The sequence below is a fragment of the Vipera berus genome, assembly GCF_964194415.1.
Source record: "Vipera berus genome assembly, chromosome: 1".
Taxonomy (NCBI): Eukaryota; Metazoa; Chordata; class Lepidosauria; order Squamata; family Viperidae; genus Vipera; species Vipera berus.
The window spans coordinates 285,588,469-285,605,582 of record NC_138202.1 but is presented as its reverse complement, the minus strand read 5'-3'; the positions used below and the strand labels follow the sequence as shown (position 1 = coordinate 285,605,582).

The 17,114-nt window shown below is 37.6% G+C and overlaps 1 protein-coding gene across 1 annotated transcript; it reads left to right on the top strand.

Moving 5' to 3' along the window:
• The first annotated feature begins 2,211 nt into the window (after window positions 1–2,211).
• On the top strand, window positions 2,212–16,080 carry RAB4A (RAB4A, member RAS oncogene family). Its single transcript, XM_081312686.1, has 8 exons — window positions 2,212–2,485; window positions 6,659–6,739; window positions 7,983–8,097; window positions 8,610–8,672; window positions 9,691–9,845; window positions 11,746–11,841; window positions 12,867–13,023; window positions 15,431–16,080. The coding sequence occupies exons 1-7, from the start codon at window positions 2,455–2,457 to the stop codon at window positions 12,980–12,982; spliced, it is 657 nt and encodes a 218-aa protein (XP_081168812.1). The 5' UTR covers window positions 2,212–2,454; the 3' UTR covers window positions 12,983–13,023; window positions 15,431–16,080.
• Window positions 16,081–17,114: the final 1,034 nt, after the last annotated feature.

Here is a 17,114-nt window from a genome sequence, read left to right as displayed (position 1 = left end):
TGACTGTTGCAGCATCCCCAGGGTCATGTGATTTACATTCGGATGCTTGGCAACTGATTCATACTTATGACGATCACAGTGTCCCAGAGTCATGTGATCACCTTTTGCAACTTTTTGACAAGCGAAGTCAATGGCGGGGGGGGGGGGGCAGCTCATCTCTCAGGTTGCAGGGTGCCTGTGTGGGGGGAATCCATAGGTCTCTGATGGAGGGGGGTGGGACTGGGGTGGGTGCCCTCCTTCCCTCCCTCTCTCCCATTGCCCTTCTTTCCTTCCTTTCTTACCTCCTTCTTTGTCCTTTCCTTCCTCCCTTCCCTCCCCTCCTCCCTCCCTTCCCTCCCTTCCTTCTCTGGGAGCTTGAGGTTGCTTCTTAAGTGAGGCCAGTAAATACTTACTGAAACCGAGCAAGGGGGATTGCAGGAGCGCGAGATCGGCGCCTGCTGAGAAATGCCAAACTCACTCTCCTGCACATCCAATTGCTTGCTTTGCAGCAAGGCAAGCAATTGGGATGCACAGGAGAGTGAGATTGGCGTTTCTCAGCAGGCGCCGATCTCGCGCTTCTGCAATCCCCCTTGCTCAGTTTCAGCTTGAAAGCTTGAATTGGCCTTGAATTGTCACTATAGGACAGCGGTCGGTGATGAAGACTCGCCTCTTCTCAACCTCCGTCATTGTTCAGTGAGATCTCCACCAAAAGCACACTGGTAGAGGCTATCTTAGACGTTAGTCACCCAATTACTTCATGTGCAAAAGCTCTCGCTCTCTGTCCCCACTTTGCTGGCTGCTGCTCCTGAGACCCAGTCTCCCCTAGCCCAGCCTCTTAGGAATAATCCAAATCGGGGTGAAATTGCTAAAACAAGGCAGCTGCAGTCCAAAAAGAGGAGAATCACGCCATGTGCGGGGACACTGATGAGGTGGGGGGAAGGTGAAAGAAAAGGGATGGGGAGGAAGGCAACACCGTGTACCACCAGCCAGGTGGTCGCGTATCACCAGTGGTTGCGTACCACCGGTTGAAAAGCCCTGCATTACAGCAGAGGTCCCCAACCTTTTGGGCACCAGGGACCGGTTCCGTAGAGAAAGGTTTTTCCACGGACCGGAGAGTGCATGGTTTTATGTGCTACCTGCATCTCACGGATGGGGCTTTGCTTGTTTGTGCAGACTAAACTTCAGGCTCAATAGAAAAAACCAAGAGAATGCTAAAAGATGCCAACAGAGCCATCAGAGTAATTTCTACTACCTTGATATTTCAAACCAATAAACTGATATATGCTACAGCTGTTGTAATCAGATGCGGTATACAGGTAATCCTTCGCTTACAACCATAATTGAGCCCAAAATTTCCACTGCTTACAACCTTTCTTGACAGTTATTAAGTGAAACACTGCAGTTGTTAAGTTACTAACACTGCTGTTAAGTGAATTGGTCTTCCCCACTGGCTTTGTCGAAAGGTCGCAAAAGGTGATCATATGATCCCAGGACCTTGCAACTGTCATAAATACATTCTAGTTGACAGGAGTCCAAATTTTGATCATGTGACCATGGGAATGTTGCAACAGTTGTAAACCCGAAAAGTCATAAGTCACTTTTTTCAGTGCCATTGTAACTTTGAACCGTCACTAAACTACACTTAGTATCTAACGTAGGTATATACATATGTATGTTGTATATAGCATGTTTACATGTGTGTTATGTATGTGTACACTTTTGAGAACAAGCAACAGAATTTCATTTTTAATGTGTGCCAGTGTGCCCACAGTAAAAGAAAGACAATAAAGATTATCTTATCTTACCTACTCTCCATCCTACAAGAAATTTGCCTGTCAGATTACATGGACGGGGAAAAGTCCATCAGTCAAATACCCCAGTGGTCTTATTTAAGCAGTGTCTTTGTCTAACCTTGGCAATGCTGGGGGAATTGAGGGAGCTGAAAACCACACATCTTAAAAGTGCCAAGGTTGACACCCGCCGTTCTAACTTATCAAAGCTTTTCCAAAGACAAACGGAGCTTCAGCCGTTCCAGCCTTTCCCCTCCAACCCCATTCCCGCCGCCAAAGCCGCAGCCGACATCTGCCGCTCGCGTAACTGCTCCTCCTTTCCACCAGGGGCGCTCTCCGATTTCAACATCTCCGTGCACGTGCGCTTTGTTTTGATGACCGCAAGAGACCGAGAGACGGAGACAGAGACAGAGACCAAAAAAACAACAACAAAAAAGAGCCGTCCGTGAGGCAGCGCGACTGCGCATACGGGGAGGCCGCTTCCCCCCCCCCCGATGAGTCGAGCGAAAAGGGGAGGAGCTACGTGCGCAGGCGTACTCCGTGCGGGAGTTGGAAGTCCTTGCCCCCGTCCTCTCTCCTAGCTAGTTAGAGGGGAGGGGAGGGCCAGAGGTGGAGCCTCGGGCTGGGAGCAGACTGAGACGCGGGCGGCCTCTGTTTCCTGGGCGGCGGCGGCGGCGCTCCCGAAATGTCGCAGACGGCCATGTCCGAGACCTACGGTAGGGAGCGGTGGCCTGGGGTTGAGCTGGGAGGGAGGGAGGGAAGGAGGGTCTTGCCTTCTTTGCTACCGAGAGAGCTGCGGCAAGAAAGCAGCCTGAGAAAAACGGGGCTCCAAGCGCTACGTCCAGCGGAAGAAGCTTTCCATTGGCTTTGCCGGGGATGTGCTTTGCGTAATAATAAAGCCGCCCTTCTGTTTTCCTAACGAGCGTCAGGCGCGATTCCTCCCCGCCATAGGATCGCGCCTGGAGACATGAAAGCCTCGCGCATCTCTTCCCGGGCTTCTCCCCTTTGGAGCAGGATGGGGAAGGGTGTCAGCCTTTCGCTGGTCAGCAAGCAAGGTGTGTGTGTGGGGTGGGGTGGGGGTGTTGTTTGCTGGTGGAGACCTTGACCGCTTACTTGAAGCTGAGGTTTTACAAATACGGGTAGTAGTCCTTGACTTAACGACCCAGAGTTGAGCCCCAAATTTCCTCTTGTGAAGTGAGACATTTGTTAAGTGAGTTTTGCCCCGCTTTACGACCTTTCTTGTCACAGTGTTTAAGTGAATCGCTGTGGGTGATAAGTGAATAACACGGTTGTTAAGTGAATCTAGCCTCCCCATTGATTTTGCTTTGTCAAAAGGTTGCAAAAAGGTGATTGCAGGACCCCCGAGACACAGCAATGGTCATAAGTATCAACCAGTTGCCAAACATCTGAATTTTGATCACACGATCATCAGGATGTACATGTGAAAAATGGTCATAAGTCACTTTTTTCAGTGTCGTAACTTTGAACGGTCACTAAATGAATTGCTGTAAGTTGAGAACTACCTGTGTGCTTCCTTACATTTTGACCTGTCAGATTTATTCTATCCCCATAGTAGGTTAGTTGCTTTCCACCTTTTCTAATAACCCATGATCCAGTTTCAACCAAGCATGCATTTCGAAATGAAATTTACCCATTGTGGTGGTGTTTTGCTTGCAATCTGTCTTGACCCAATAGTATATCTCACCCAGTAGTTGAAATTGCTGCTATCGCTACTACTTTAAATGAAAATTGCCACAGTATTTGTAGTGGTTTGGGCTTTTCAAAAAATAAGGTTGTGAAATATATTTTGTATTTCTGGATGAAGTTAAAAGTTTCCAGCTAATATAACTTAGACTTCCTTTTGCATGTGGCTCCTTAAAAATGCTTAATCCTGTGTGTACAGTAACTGTAGCAATGTAATAAGCTCTGTATTTGTAAAGGAATTTAGAGCTGACCTTGTGGAAGATGAGAGAAAGCTATTAAGGGGGAAAGGAAGAAGCTGGCCATTAATGCAGCTTGAAGAAGAAATCAAGCAGTGCTGAGGTCAAGGGAGGCCTGCAAAAGCAAAATTTAAAATAGTTTAGTATAAGATGGAGCACAACAAAATTGGGCAGGCTTTCAAAGTATTGTTATGCTGTCTTGCTACAATAAAGAACATTCCTTGAAGCCCTGCCATCTTTGTTTGTTGACTCAAAGAACTGTCTCAAAGAACTGATAATATTGTAAACTTTTACTCAGTGTCAGTTTATCTATTCAAGAAAGACAAAGTACCCCATCCCATAACTTTACTTAGCAAAGATTTAAAATTGTTTTGTGTTGTGTGATAAGATACAGATCTGATCATTGTATAAGCCCAAATTGTTATATTTGTAAAGGAGTAATTTCTATACCTTATACAAATGAAAAAAATGGTTAAATAATATAACAATAGTTGTTTTAAATGCAGTGTATGAGATGTTCTCACAGTATAACAAGCTCAAAATGAAAGAATACTATGTATAATGAAGAGAATAAGAAAACAAGAATAGGAATTGAATATTGCTCAACTTTATCAGGATACAAAAGCCCAACTGTCTGCATAAAATAAATGCCACGTGTTTCAAGCTTACTTCGTTCACTTTCCTGAACAAAGCAGTACTATAGATTCATTGCTAAGTGCCAGATATCGCCATAGCTCAATCCTCTTGGCAGTTAAAATAAATTGCTGCTTTTTCAATATTCCAAATTTTATCATTCCAAATATTATGTAAAAGTTTGATGGCCATATTTTACAGACTTCATGTTTCTAAATATATATTTATCATGAACATTTGAGCTCTTGGGAAGTGAAAATACATTCAGCACACAAAATCCTTCTTGTGGATTTTCCCCCAAGTCAACAATGTCTTGAAACTCAAAGCGCTTTTGTCATTGAGGGGAAAAAATGCCTTTTAGAGCTTTCTTCCCCATCTGGTTGAACCATTTAAGCAACTGAGGCAATACGTTCTGTGAATTGTTTTCTTTGTCAAGAAACCTTATCTATTTTGAAAGGGTATTAGTGAATCCAGTAATTTGTGGAAAATACTGGATTTTGCATGTAGGCCAAATGACATGCAAGAAAGGCTTCTGGCAAGAGTGGCAACAAACATGACAGAAAGAAAGCACACATTCCTTTGCTTGATGTCTGGTGGTTCCATGGCAGTGAAGCCAAGAAAGATCATAAATTATGGTGCCAAAGTAACTAACTCTCTGTATGTTTTTAAGATAACCGACTAAAGTCATAAACGAATATAAAATAAAGCTTCAAAATTTAGGGCTGTGAGTTTACCTATATTAATTTGCCCTTTTAAAAAAAATGTGATACAGTCCTTCAGGTTGATTCTGCATTAATGAATAAAGCTAAATTAAGAATTCTTTTAAAAAATAATGCACAGATGCATTCCACATTAAATAGTCCTATAATAATTCATCTGAAATGTTCATACATTCTGAAGGATGTTTCTTTTAGCAAACACATTTAATGCTGCCAATTCTGATTAAAAATGATGATTTCTTTTTTATTTTTTGAGCAAATTTTGTCAGAGAATTTTTCAAGCAGTTCTAGTGATCAAATCTTACTAAATAGGTTTTCTAGTAAAAAATTATCCGAGTATTTCCATTGGTGAACATTAATTTCATTAAAAGCAGGAAAACAATAGTTTTGTGTTTCATAACTTTATTCCTTCCATTTTGATGACAACCTTCCAGTACCTTGCAGACTAAGTAATATTTGTGAAATTCTTGTAGGGGCTAAATGCCAATGATCTAAAATATATCTAAATTGATCTAGATTTCTTGTATTGATGCGCATAAGAATTCTCCAGATTTCCAAAGGGAAATAGCATCATTCAACTGCCTGCTTTTATTCAGGCTTTCAGACTTCTTTCATTCCTAGCGTTGGATTAATTGTAACTATATCTAACAAAACTGAATAAATTTTTAAGACTGTTCATTTATGCATGAAATAGTTGATAATTTTTATAAAAATTAGCGGGCAGTTAAGAATTTTCAGCCCCTTCTCAATTCACAAAAATGAATTTGCTTGAAGACCAGAATAACTATGGGAAGTCTTGACTATAAACCAAAAATGTAATAAATACAACAAATGAAAAACATCTTTCTCCATCTTTAAACCAATTCATATGAACCAATGACGTGTTTCATCATTTCAGTGGTTTTAATAGAGGAAGTTCACAGTAGACAGGACTGTTTCTAAATAAGGCAACAACTAGTTTTTACAATAACTAAATATATTAGCTCTTTAAAATGAGAAATAGCAAAGTAAGTTTATAATCAGGATGGGAGAATGTATATTTTTTTAAAAGCAACCCTCTACCTCCATTAATTTTTAGACCCGTATAAGTATAATTTTATACCAAGCTTTTGATTGATTATATGCCATCAACTGACAACTCTTAGTGACTAGGTAGATTTTGTTCATGAGAATCTTTTCCTAACCTAGTTCTTAGGTCAGGTATGTCAAACTGCCGGCCCACAGGCCAGATGCGTCATGCCGAAACCGCGCCCACCCCATTGCCAGCAATGAGGAAAAAGTCCCAATAAGTCATATGACGTCATGTGACGTCACAAGTTTGGCATGCCTGCTTTAGGTCTTCCAACAATCCACTGAACACCTCTGTAATTGAGTCCATTTTGCTGCTGTTTGTCCTTTTGTTGAAATATTTACTTGAGTGGTGTACTGTTGAATATAAATATTGATTATTTCTGTTACAACGTCTTATGAATGAGCTACTGAATTACAGCTCAGCAGTTTTTCTATTCTTGTGATATGCTTTTAAGACAAAAGAAAGTAACAGTTATAGTGTGTCTCTATATTTAAAGATACTAATATGGATACTTCTTGTTTTCAGATTTCCTGTTTAAGTTTTTGGTCATTGGAAATGCTGGAACTGGCAAATCCTGTTTGCTTCATCAGTTTATTGAGAAGAAATGTAAGTAAAATCGTATTTTTGCAGCCAAATCGTATCCACTTAGGAATGTGTAGGCGGAACCATTTTATTAATCATCACATGATGATATTTCTTAAAAGTATTAATAAAGTATGCCAGAAATCTATGAGCATGGTTGTAGAAGGGTATGATTTATTCCAGTTAGTTTCTTTTTGATTATATGAGGTCATCCAGAGCTGCTCTCCTGTCTTCATTATGAGAGCAGGATGAATGACCTTACAAGTTAACACAGTCTATGGATGAATATCCAGAGGAATGTAGGATACTGTACACATGTCATTTGTATATCATTGTGACTTGAGTGAAAGCATGATAGAAGTGGTTTTTAGGTTGATTAAATTCAGAAACTTTAAAAACATCTAAGACAGGAAAGTCTTAGGCAAGGAAAAGCAAGTGGCAGAAACATTTGAAGAAGATAGTTGTGTTTTGCTGGAGTTTGTGGTGATAAGAGAAACTAAAACAGTACGTAATGCTCATGACTTGGACTTGAAGAAAGCAAGCAGGTCAGGCAGAGAGAGAAAAGAGATCAACTACTAATATGGACCTTTATGGCTAATGGCAAACTTGAATTTGGTCTGTTGGGTCACATCTTAATACTACAACATATCAGCTTATTTCTGTTTTCACAACTTGTTAATAATCTAAGTAAGTTTTAAAAATTCAGCATCATTAAAAAAAGATAATAAATATTAGACGCTATTGTTAGCAAATGTGACAGCTCAGAAAACTCCTCAGTGTTTCTTTCTTGTAATAAAAACATTTTTCATTTAATAGCCCAAAATTAAAAACACTATTCTATTATGATTTATTACTCAGTTTTATACTCTGTCCAGAATGCTTACAAATTTAATGTCTTTTACTATTCATGTTTTCTTCTGATTTTTAGTTTTTAATATACTAGCAAAAGAAAGATATTCTATTTTTTTTACAAATTAATAAGGGCTTCTGGTTTACGTTTAATTCAGTTTCCAAGCATCTAATTACTATATAAATCAACAATTTATAATAGTGACTTTATTAGCATTCCAACCTTTATGTAGTTTATATTCTGATAATAGCACAATTTTCATTTGTATAGGTTTTTTTCAGTTTTCCATTTATTTCTTTTTCCTGGCTTCGAAAGTTCCATAATGTTTGCATCTGTACACTGACAATGACATAATTTGTTGTAACCCTTGCTTTTTGACCAGAGTTGAGTACTAATTAAGATTTTTTTCTGTTGTAGTCAAAGATGACTCAAATCACACTATAGGAGTGGAGTTTGGTTCAAAGATAATAAATGTTGGAGGCAAATATGTAAAACTGCAGATATGGGATACAGCTGGACAAGAACGGTTCAGGTATAATTTCCTCTTAAATAAAGAAAAGCAATTCCAAGATATAGGTGTTTTCAGTATTTCTATTAAAGTGAACACCATTTTCTTCTTGTAACTTTATTATATTTTTATAGCCAACCTTGCATAGTTGTATTGATAGAACAGTAATGAGAGTAGCTTTATGTCACCTCAGCATGGCTGAATAACACTACAGGATGCTATAACTAGCAGATGGGGTTCATAATTGTGTTGCTATTATCTGAGAAATTCTGATGCAGTCCAGCTAAAAGGAAACACATCTTGGAAGTTAATAATGCTCTCATTAGCCAGAGTTCATTATAAGATGGGTGTCCCTCTTGATTGTTTTAAATAAATACATAAATTTAAATGGTGGAGTCCATAAATGTTTAACTCTAGTTTTGCCTTGCAAGTGCAAACCTAAACAGGCACTGTAGTTTGTGTTTCCAATTTTAGCATTGCACAGAACACAAATTTCTCTCCTTTTAAATACTGTCAGGGTTTTTTTTTCTTTACAGATCAGTAACACGAAGCTATTACAGAGGTGCTGCAGGTGCCTTGCTTGTTTATGACATCACCAGGTAAAAGCAAAATAATAGAGAAATCTTTTTCCTTCTGTTCAATTGTGTCGATTCTCGGAGACTGCCTGGACAAGTCCTTGCAGGTTTTTTTCACAAGGGTTTTCAGAAGTGGCTTGTCATTGCCTCCTTCCTAGGGCTGAAAGTGACTATCCCAAGGTCACCCAAGAAGGGACTAGAATTCCCAGTTTCCCAGTTTCTAGGCTGATGCCTTAACCATTACACCAAACTGGCTGTTCTCAAAGAAATCTTAATCACAGCTAAAATCTGGGTAATCCTTTCATATTCTTCAGGGGATATGGAATTTTCTTATAGCTAATATGTATTCAGCACATAAACTGAACTTTCAAGGGACCAGACACTGCCTCCCTATCTTCTAAGTTATTTTCACAAATTTCCATAAAATAACTTCACTCAAATCTTCTCCCTGCTCCAATGCTTTATAACAATTAGTGATGGAGGTCCTGGTCTATAATAAGGAAGACTATTTAAAACCTCCTGTGTATGTAACTGCATACAATGTACGCATCAATTTGGACAGTTTAGTGAAATAGATAAAACTTCTATAGATTATGTTTTATTTGTTTCTGAGAAATTTTATTTGACATGACTTCTCATCAGAAACCTCTTCAGCTGTGTGGTCCTAGTTTTACTACAGATGCATCTCAGGATGTGGACTTCCTCCTGAGAACTGAATAGAAAATAAACAATCAGGAATCATAGCTGAAAGAATTGGATTGACATTCAGTTACTTGCTTTCTGATCTAGCTCTTCTGGCTATTTTGCTGTTGTCCCAGTTTCAGTTCCCATAATGCATTAGACCAGGCCTCAGTATGAGAATGAATATTTTTGTGACACTGCAGTCTGTCCTCAGTCATAACTGGAAATACTTTTCAGATACAGTATATTGTTATTGTACAATAGCTTCTTTGCAGACTTCTAATCAAGTACAGCAGAATACTTCCGTAAGGGTGTTGTGGATTATAAATATTAATACAAAGTACTTTATGGTTTGATTTAGTCGAGAAACCTACAACGCGCTTACCAACTGGCTGACAGATGCAAGGATGTTAGCAAGTCAGAATATTGTAATAATATTATGTGGGAACAAGAAAGATCTTGATGGAGATAGGGAAGTCACTTTCCTAGAAGCATCCAGATTTGCTCAAGAAAATGGTAAGTAGTTTTCATGACATGTTTTCCGGATAACTTGTAGTGAAAATTTCATCCCACAAAAATGTGCAGTGTGAAATGGAGGCTTTAGGAAAGAAATTTCACAAGCCTTTCTTGTTTACTTCTTCCACACGTTGCCTGTTTTCAATACTGTTTTCCAGTCTGCTTGAATGTCTTTTGTGTTTAAAACAACACAACCAGTCTAGGAACATGTTGTTATATGAATAATTTGATTTGATTACATTATGACATTGTAAGAATAGTCATTTTTGTCCTATTGTTGGATTCCCTTAATGATCAAAGTCAGGGAGGAGGGGGTAAGAGAAAGATCTTAATAAACCACCCTGGATTTTGTCTGCATTGCTATACTAACCGATTAGTCATATCCTGATTATATTATATGCTAGTTACCCTATAATTGGACTCTTGATTCAAAGCTATAGCTGAAAGTCTTCAGGATTAAGAATAGAAATTAAATCCAGTTAGCAGGAGGGTTCTACAGAGAGAACCACATAACTTGAGAACATTTGTATTCATTGTGCTGTTGCTCCCCAATTCCTCACATTGGAAATTTGGAATCAAAGTTGTTCCTGCTGTGATCCAGCTGGTGTTTAGCAAATTCAGTTCTAGTTTGACTAGTCATGCCTTCCCAGGTACTAAAAAGAGCCATATTAAGCCAAAGCCACCCTTGAAAGGACTGTAGCTGCTTTATGCAATTTCTTCTCAGTGAGGAAGGAGGAAGAATAGCGTAGCATAATCTGACATTCTTAGAATTTTCATAACAATATTCATTTTAGTACAGTTAATCCTAAAACTTGTGATCATAATTGGGCCTGGAATTATAGTTATAGTTATCGCAGTCATTAAGCTAGTCATCACAGGATGGCACCCGATATTCTGACCTTTTTTTGTGGTGGTCGTTAAGCAAGCACAGCGGTCATTAAGCAAAGCTGTATTATTCAATGAACATTTTTTTTGCCAGAAACTGGAAGCAGTGTTAAAACCAGCAAAAAACATCGAAAAACCTCAAAACACAGGGTCACATGACCATGGAACACTGCAGACAGCCCTAAAGATGAGCTGGTTGCCAAGCACCCAACATGTAATCATGTGACTAGGGGTGGGTACAGCCAGCAGAACTTTAAAAATCAGGTCACTCAGTTGTTTTTGGGGAGGGTCCTACACGGTCATTAAGTGAGGACTACCTTTTTATCAATCTATCAGTCAATTTGTTGTGTAGCACAAAGTCACATCACATAAGATGGGTAGTCATACATAGCAAAGCAGAGCTGCATTTGAATGTTCTCCAGATAGAATGCAAACCAATGCAGCTATTGGCAATGTTGTTATATTTTCTCTGGGGAAAATGTTGTGCTTGCAAGCAGTCCATGCTGGGTATGTGTAAACCAGGTTGTCTGTCCTCATGGCTGTATACTGTCTTCCTCATTTTGGTACACAGTATTGTTTCACTTGAAGATATATTATGTAGTTTAAAACATTGGAACTTCCAGTACATGTGAATCTTGCTGGAAGCAATAAAGAGACAATTTTGGATGGGAGGAGAGCTTTAGAGAGAGAGGTTCTTGCTCAAGGTCTAGCAAGTAGATTTTCCCAATCTGTGTTCTAGGAACCTCTTATTTGAGAGATGGGAGATATTTTACTGGTTAGAATTTTCTCCTAATTGTTTTCTCCCATATAGGCGGCAGTATTGGATGCTCAGTGGGGTTTACTGATAAGTAGATGTAGACAGAATTGACTTAGGAATGTATAATAAGAGTAATTGGTAAATCTTCTATGGGAAGAATATGATGACATATATATATTGCACTTAAAGCTGAAAGACCTTTATTGGGTCATTTTGAACACTGATCAAACACTGATTATTTCATTTTTACTGTTACAGAGCTGATGTTTTTGGAGACAAGTGCATTGACGGGGGAGAATGTTGAAGAAGCCTTTGTACAATGTGCAAGAAAGATACTTAATAAGATTGAGTCAGGTAATTGTAATCCAAGTTTCAGTTATTAAAATATTTTTACCTAGGATTAAATGACATTTCTGAAATGATAAAGTACTCCTGGATTAAATTGTGTTTTTTCTTTGTCGTAAAATTCTGTGTCTCATCAAAGAAGTTAAAGAAGATAAGTTTATCCAGCTAATACCTAAATGGTCAAATTTAATGTTTTCTGACCAAGCCATGTTATATTTATTTTCCAGTGCAAAAAGTACAGTATACTTTTATTTATTTATTAGCTTTATTATTTTTACAAATAATTCAAGACAGCAAACATATTCAACACACCTCCCTTCTCCTATTTTCTCCACAACAACCTTGTGAGATTGGTCTGGGAGAGGGTGTGACTTGCCCAAAGTCACTCAGCTAGCTATCACGGCTAAGGCGGGACTTGAACTCACAGTCTCTAGCTTTCTAGCCTGGTGCCTTAACCACTAGACCAAATTAACTCTCCTTATATATAGATTCATTATGTAATTGTGTATAAACGGATTTGTCATAAGAAAGAAAAATCCTTTAGTCATGATAAATCTACTTATATTTTTTTATATATTGCTGGCACGTTTTCTATGTTACATTTGAAAACATTTCAAACAAGTATTTCTGAACTAACTATTGTAGGAAACATTAAGATCTAGCGCTAAGGCAAACAATCTCAGATTGTGATCTCCAGCTTTCATTATCACGGGCTATCTCTTTTGATATATATCTGAACTAAGAGGAAGGAAATCGCTTTTAGTTTGTGTGACAGATCAGGCCAGTGAATATTATTAAACAGTAGTTAACCAAAAAAAATACCCAATCTCACTAACATAAACTACAATTATAGAGAAAAATGTATAAGTTTTTATTTTTAAAGTATAAGATTTGTGTGTCATTGCTATGGACATTCTCAACCCTCAAGTGTGATGGATGTCTTCTTATAATTTAAATTACATTCAAAATGTTTTCTAATCTTGTGTGCAGTTTATAATCATATAAGAAAAAGAAATTGTATTTTGTTTTATCAGGTGAACTGGATCCTGAAAGGATGGGCTCAGGAATTCAATATGGAGATGCTGCTTTGAGACAGCTAAGATCTCCACGGAGAGCACAAGCTCAGAGTGTTCAAGAATGTGGCTGTTAAATGCAAGCAACAAAGACGCTTCTTGTTTTATGAAACAAAAGGTATGTATTACAAAGTTAGTATCACCTTTGTTTCAGTTTAGTACAATAAAAATAGCTTTTCCAAGGTTTTTACTATAAATTAAAAGCATTCACATACATTTGCTTGCAATGCAGAAATTAATTTCAGGGACACTTTTGTAGTTAATACTTCATTGGCACTTTCATATTTCTCTGTATAATTAACTAAAAACAGAAAAACCATCTTTAGCTTAAAAGAGTTGAGATTGAAGTTTCCAACTCTTTTATTTAGTGTGAGTGTGAGTTCCAAAGTTGAGAATAGTCAATTCATAAAAGCTTTGCGCTTACCATTTTAATCTGATTGAGATATAAAGTTGGTGATATTTCATTTTTCATATATTCATACACACACACACAGAGACAGACACACACACACACTATTTCCCCTAAAGTAAGCCCTAGCTTGATTTTGGGGTGGGTGGGCCTAATATAAGCCGTACCCTGAAAATAAGCCCTAGTTATGGGGCGAGGCACACGTAAAAATAAACTTAGGGTGGGGATGTGGATTTTCCCTATGCACCCCACCCTCACTTACTACGCAGCCAGGCCAGGCCATGCATATATGTATGTATTCAATTTCTATGACAGCTTATCTGGTGACTGGGTGGCAATCATAAATCCATTAAACCCCCCCCTACACACACACACAGATAGAGAGAGAGAGAGAGAGTATACATGTAGTGTGTCTTTATACAAACATATAACTACAAAATCTGTTATACTATTAATTAAAAATCCTGTAATTTTATTCAATTTACCTGATTGGTGGCCTACTCTCTTTGGACATTCTTAATATAGTCTTAATATGAAAAGAGAATGTAGTAAAAGTGCTTTGTTTTTGTGTTAAAAATAACTTCAGCATTGCAGTTATGATCTGCATTGAAGTATTACTATAGGCTTCTTAACTGAGCAGCTTTGTAAAATGTTTATTACCATTTCTCAAAGAATATATCCAAATGGTTGGAAACAGTATAACAAATATTTACATAAAATACACTATAATTTAAAAACAATGATTAATCAACATAAGAGATTTAGTAAGACCACAGTACACATTGTTTCACACAGGAAAGGATGCTTTGTCCCTTGTAGTATTCATTAGATTTCGGTGTCACGTTTTCCTTATCATAATTATCTTCCTGAAAATCTATTTTGATGGGTTGGGTATTAAGTGAAGAAATAATGACCAAAATCATTCAGGGAAATTCATTCACTGCCCTTTGAATTTTTCTTTATTGATTAATGAGCTACATGGCTTATATAATTCAAACATATTTTCAGTAATGCTAAAGGATTATTACCTTGATTTAAAATGCGCTGCTCTTGAAATAATTATTCCCAGAATATTTACATAATCACCTACAGTGATTTTAGGTACACCTACACATAATATATACATACACATATAAACATTTGACAGTGACTCACATGGAGAATGGCATATTGTCAAAACAAAGCACATAGCGCCACCTCCATTTTTTCTAATTTTAAAGCTAAATCATTAAAATGTTCCCTTTTTGCAACAATAAGAGAGCGTCACACTTCTTAATATATTTTCAACTGCTGGAAGTGTGGGATAAGGAGAGGCAAGGCTCACATTTTTCAGGGTTTAAGTATAAGTATTTGGTTTTATGGCCTCCATTCCTTCTAGCCTCCTTCCACAGCTGACCATTATCTTCACTGGCCTCCCCTCTGCTGAGCTCATCATCGCAGCCATGCAAAGGGAAGGGCTGCAACTCAGGGGCTTGTCGCACCTTTTTGAATCCTCCCCACCTTGCAGCAGCCACCCCCAGAGCCACTGTACCTTGCCAGCCCACTCACACACCCTCCCCCACTCAGCAGCAACTACTTTTCTGACTGCCAGCCTGCTTGCAAGGTGTCTCGGACTTGCATCTTCCTGTTAGCTTCCCCACCGGCTGGTTATTGGAAGCTGGCAGGAAGTAGTGACCTGACCAGCAATCTTCCCCCTATCTTGACATCATAAAGCAATGTGGTCATGTGATATTCAGCTTTACAATAACATTGCTTAGCAATGGAAATTCTGGTCCCAATTTCATTGTTAACTGGACTATCTGTACTCGGATTTGTCCATGTGGTTACCAAGAGTTAAAGGGGGGGGGGGAAGAAAAAGACTCCCCTAAAATGCAATTTACTGCTTAATTTTAGTAGTATAATTAATAGAATCTTTGGGCATTGCAAAAATATGGATTGGAGAATCACATGAGGCTCCAGCTTGTCTGCTTAATTTTAGACGGCAAATGCATACGTTAATTTTAGATGGCAAATGCATACAGATATCTTAACCCTGATTGCATCTGTCAGCATTTCCCTTTTTTTAAGTATATCTAAATTTAAATCTATTAACATTGAGATGCTATTTATTTTTCAGCTCTCCTTTCAAATAATTCATGGGAAAACTGCCGTTGGTGCAAGAATTTGCATTTTTAGAACTCCTTTTTGATTCAACAAAATGGAACATATGGCTTCTTCTTTTTTTAAAAGAAAGAGTACAGTGGAATGGCAGAGCAACACCACAAAAAAGAACATTTGGTAATACAGTGGACAATATTGAGATATAAAATACTTGTACGTAAATACTTTCTGTTACATATTTGTGTTTCTTATTGTTACTTAAAACACTGGTGTATCACATGTATATACAACATTGTCATTAAATTTCCAAAGCATGATATACTGACATGATATTGCACTAACACTGTTTTTTTAATTAACTAAAATTTCAACTCTGGTAGGCATTATCATGTGTCAGGGTTATTTTTGTTTTTGTTTTTTTACAAAGGTTTTTATTTATGAGTTGACATCGAAAGCTACTGGCATTGACTGCCAGTTTTTTATTTGCCACTTTCTACAGGGGCGTACATAAACTATTTTTTGAAAACTGTTAGGTCATATGTTTACTAATCTGCAGACTGAAAAGAACTTTTTTTTTACTGAAGTGTGATTGTTCTTGTTTCTTGAAATGCTTAAATGTATTCCAGTTTGTCAAATGTAAGCTATAAATACATTTGTGAATTCAGAGTTTGCTGCTGTCTGAAGTTGACCGGGGATTTTTTTATTTTACTTTTTACATTTTAGACTGCAACTAAGAATTGTAGTTTCAGGTAAAAAGATAATGCCGTCTTTTTTTCCCTCCAGAAAAGTGTTTGAAATTGTCAATCACCATTATCTGATTTTTTTTAAAAAAAAATTAAAATAATTTCTACATATAGGTTTGTTCAGATTATACTCAGTTAAAAATAATTTTAATGAAAAGTAGGATAGTTCCATCTAAAAGAGAATTCCTTTAATACCTATTCCTTTTATAAACTGTAAGTTTGTGGAAGCTTAATCTAGAAATGCAACTGGACTAGACAAAGTTATATATTTCTATGGTAAACCTGTGCAAAGCTCCATCTTCTCATGAAAATCTGTGCCGCTGAAAGAAAACCATTTTGCTTTCATAATAGACTAATGGATATCCCTTGGGAATATGAAATTTTGACTTTGCTGAAGAGGCTGTGGCCTCTTTGAATATTCCTAATATATTTGAAGAGCACCATTTCTGGTTTTGGAAACTGAGGCAGCATATGAGAATTCTGGATAATTGAAAGTTTTTATGTGGACGAGCAAGGGGAAAAAATTATTGCTTCCATATCCATTTAAAAAGCAGCTTTTCAGCTGCCTTTTACCTGAAATGTAAATATTAGTATTAATGTCAGTTAAACTTACTGCCTTAGAGCCAAAATAGATGAATCGACATGAACATTCTTTGTATATTTGAAGTGCAGCCACAGTGAGGTGATGAGTGTAATTAAACCTGCAGGTCATTTTCAGTGGTCACTGGTTAGCCAACAAGGAAAGACGTAAGCACTTTTCTCTTATCAGCTGTTTTGTTTTAAATTTGTTTAATTGAAATATGGGCATCCCTCATCCTAATATCATCCAGGGCATTTTTGTAACAAAAAATAACTTTGGAGGAAAAAACAGTGAAAGTCTTAACAGCCCATGCAATACGAAATATTTCAGGAGTTGCAAACAAAGTCTAGTAGCCAGACATTAAGACTAAAGTTCAT

What these genes read in the sequence shown, in the direction of transcription:
- RAB4A (XM_081312686.1), top strand. Translation starts at nt 2,455, where the DNA reads ATGTCGCAGACGGCCATGTCCGAGACCTACG. An exon ending in TCAGTTTATTGAGAAGAAAT is followed by an intron (nt 6,740 to 7,982) that starts GTAAGTAAAATC and finishes TTTCTGTTGTAG; the next exon opens with TCAAAGATGACTCAAATCAC. An exon ending in CTTGTTTATGACATCACCAG is followed by an intron (nt 8,673 to 9,690) that starts GTAAAAGCAAAA and finishes GGTTTGATTTAG; the next exon opens with TCGAGAAACCTACAACGCGC.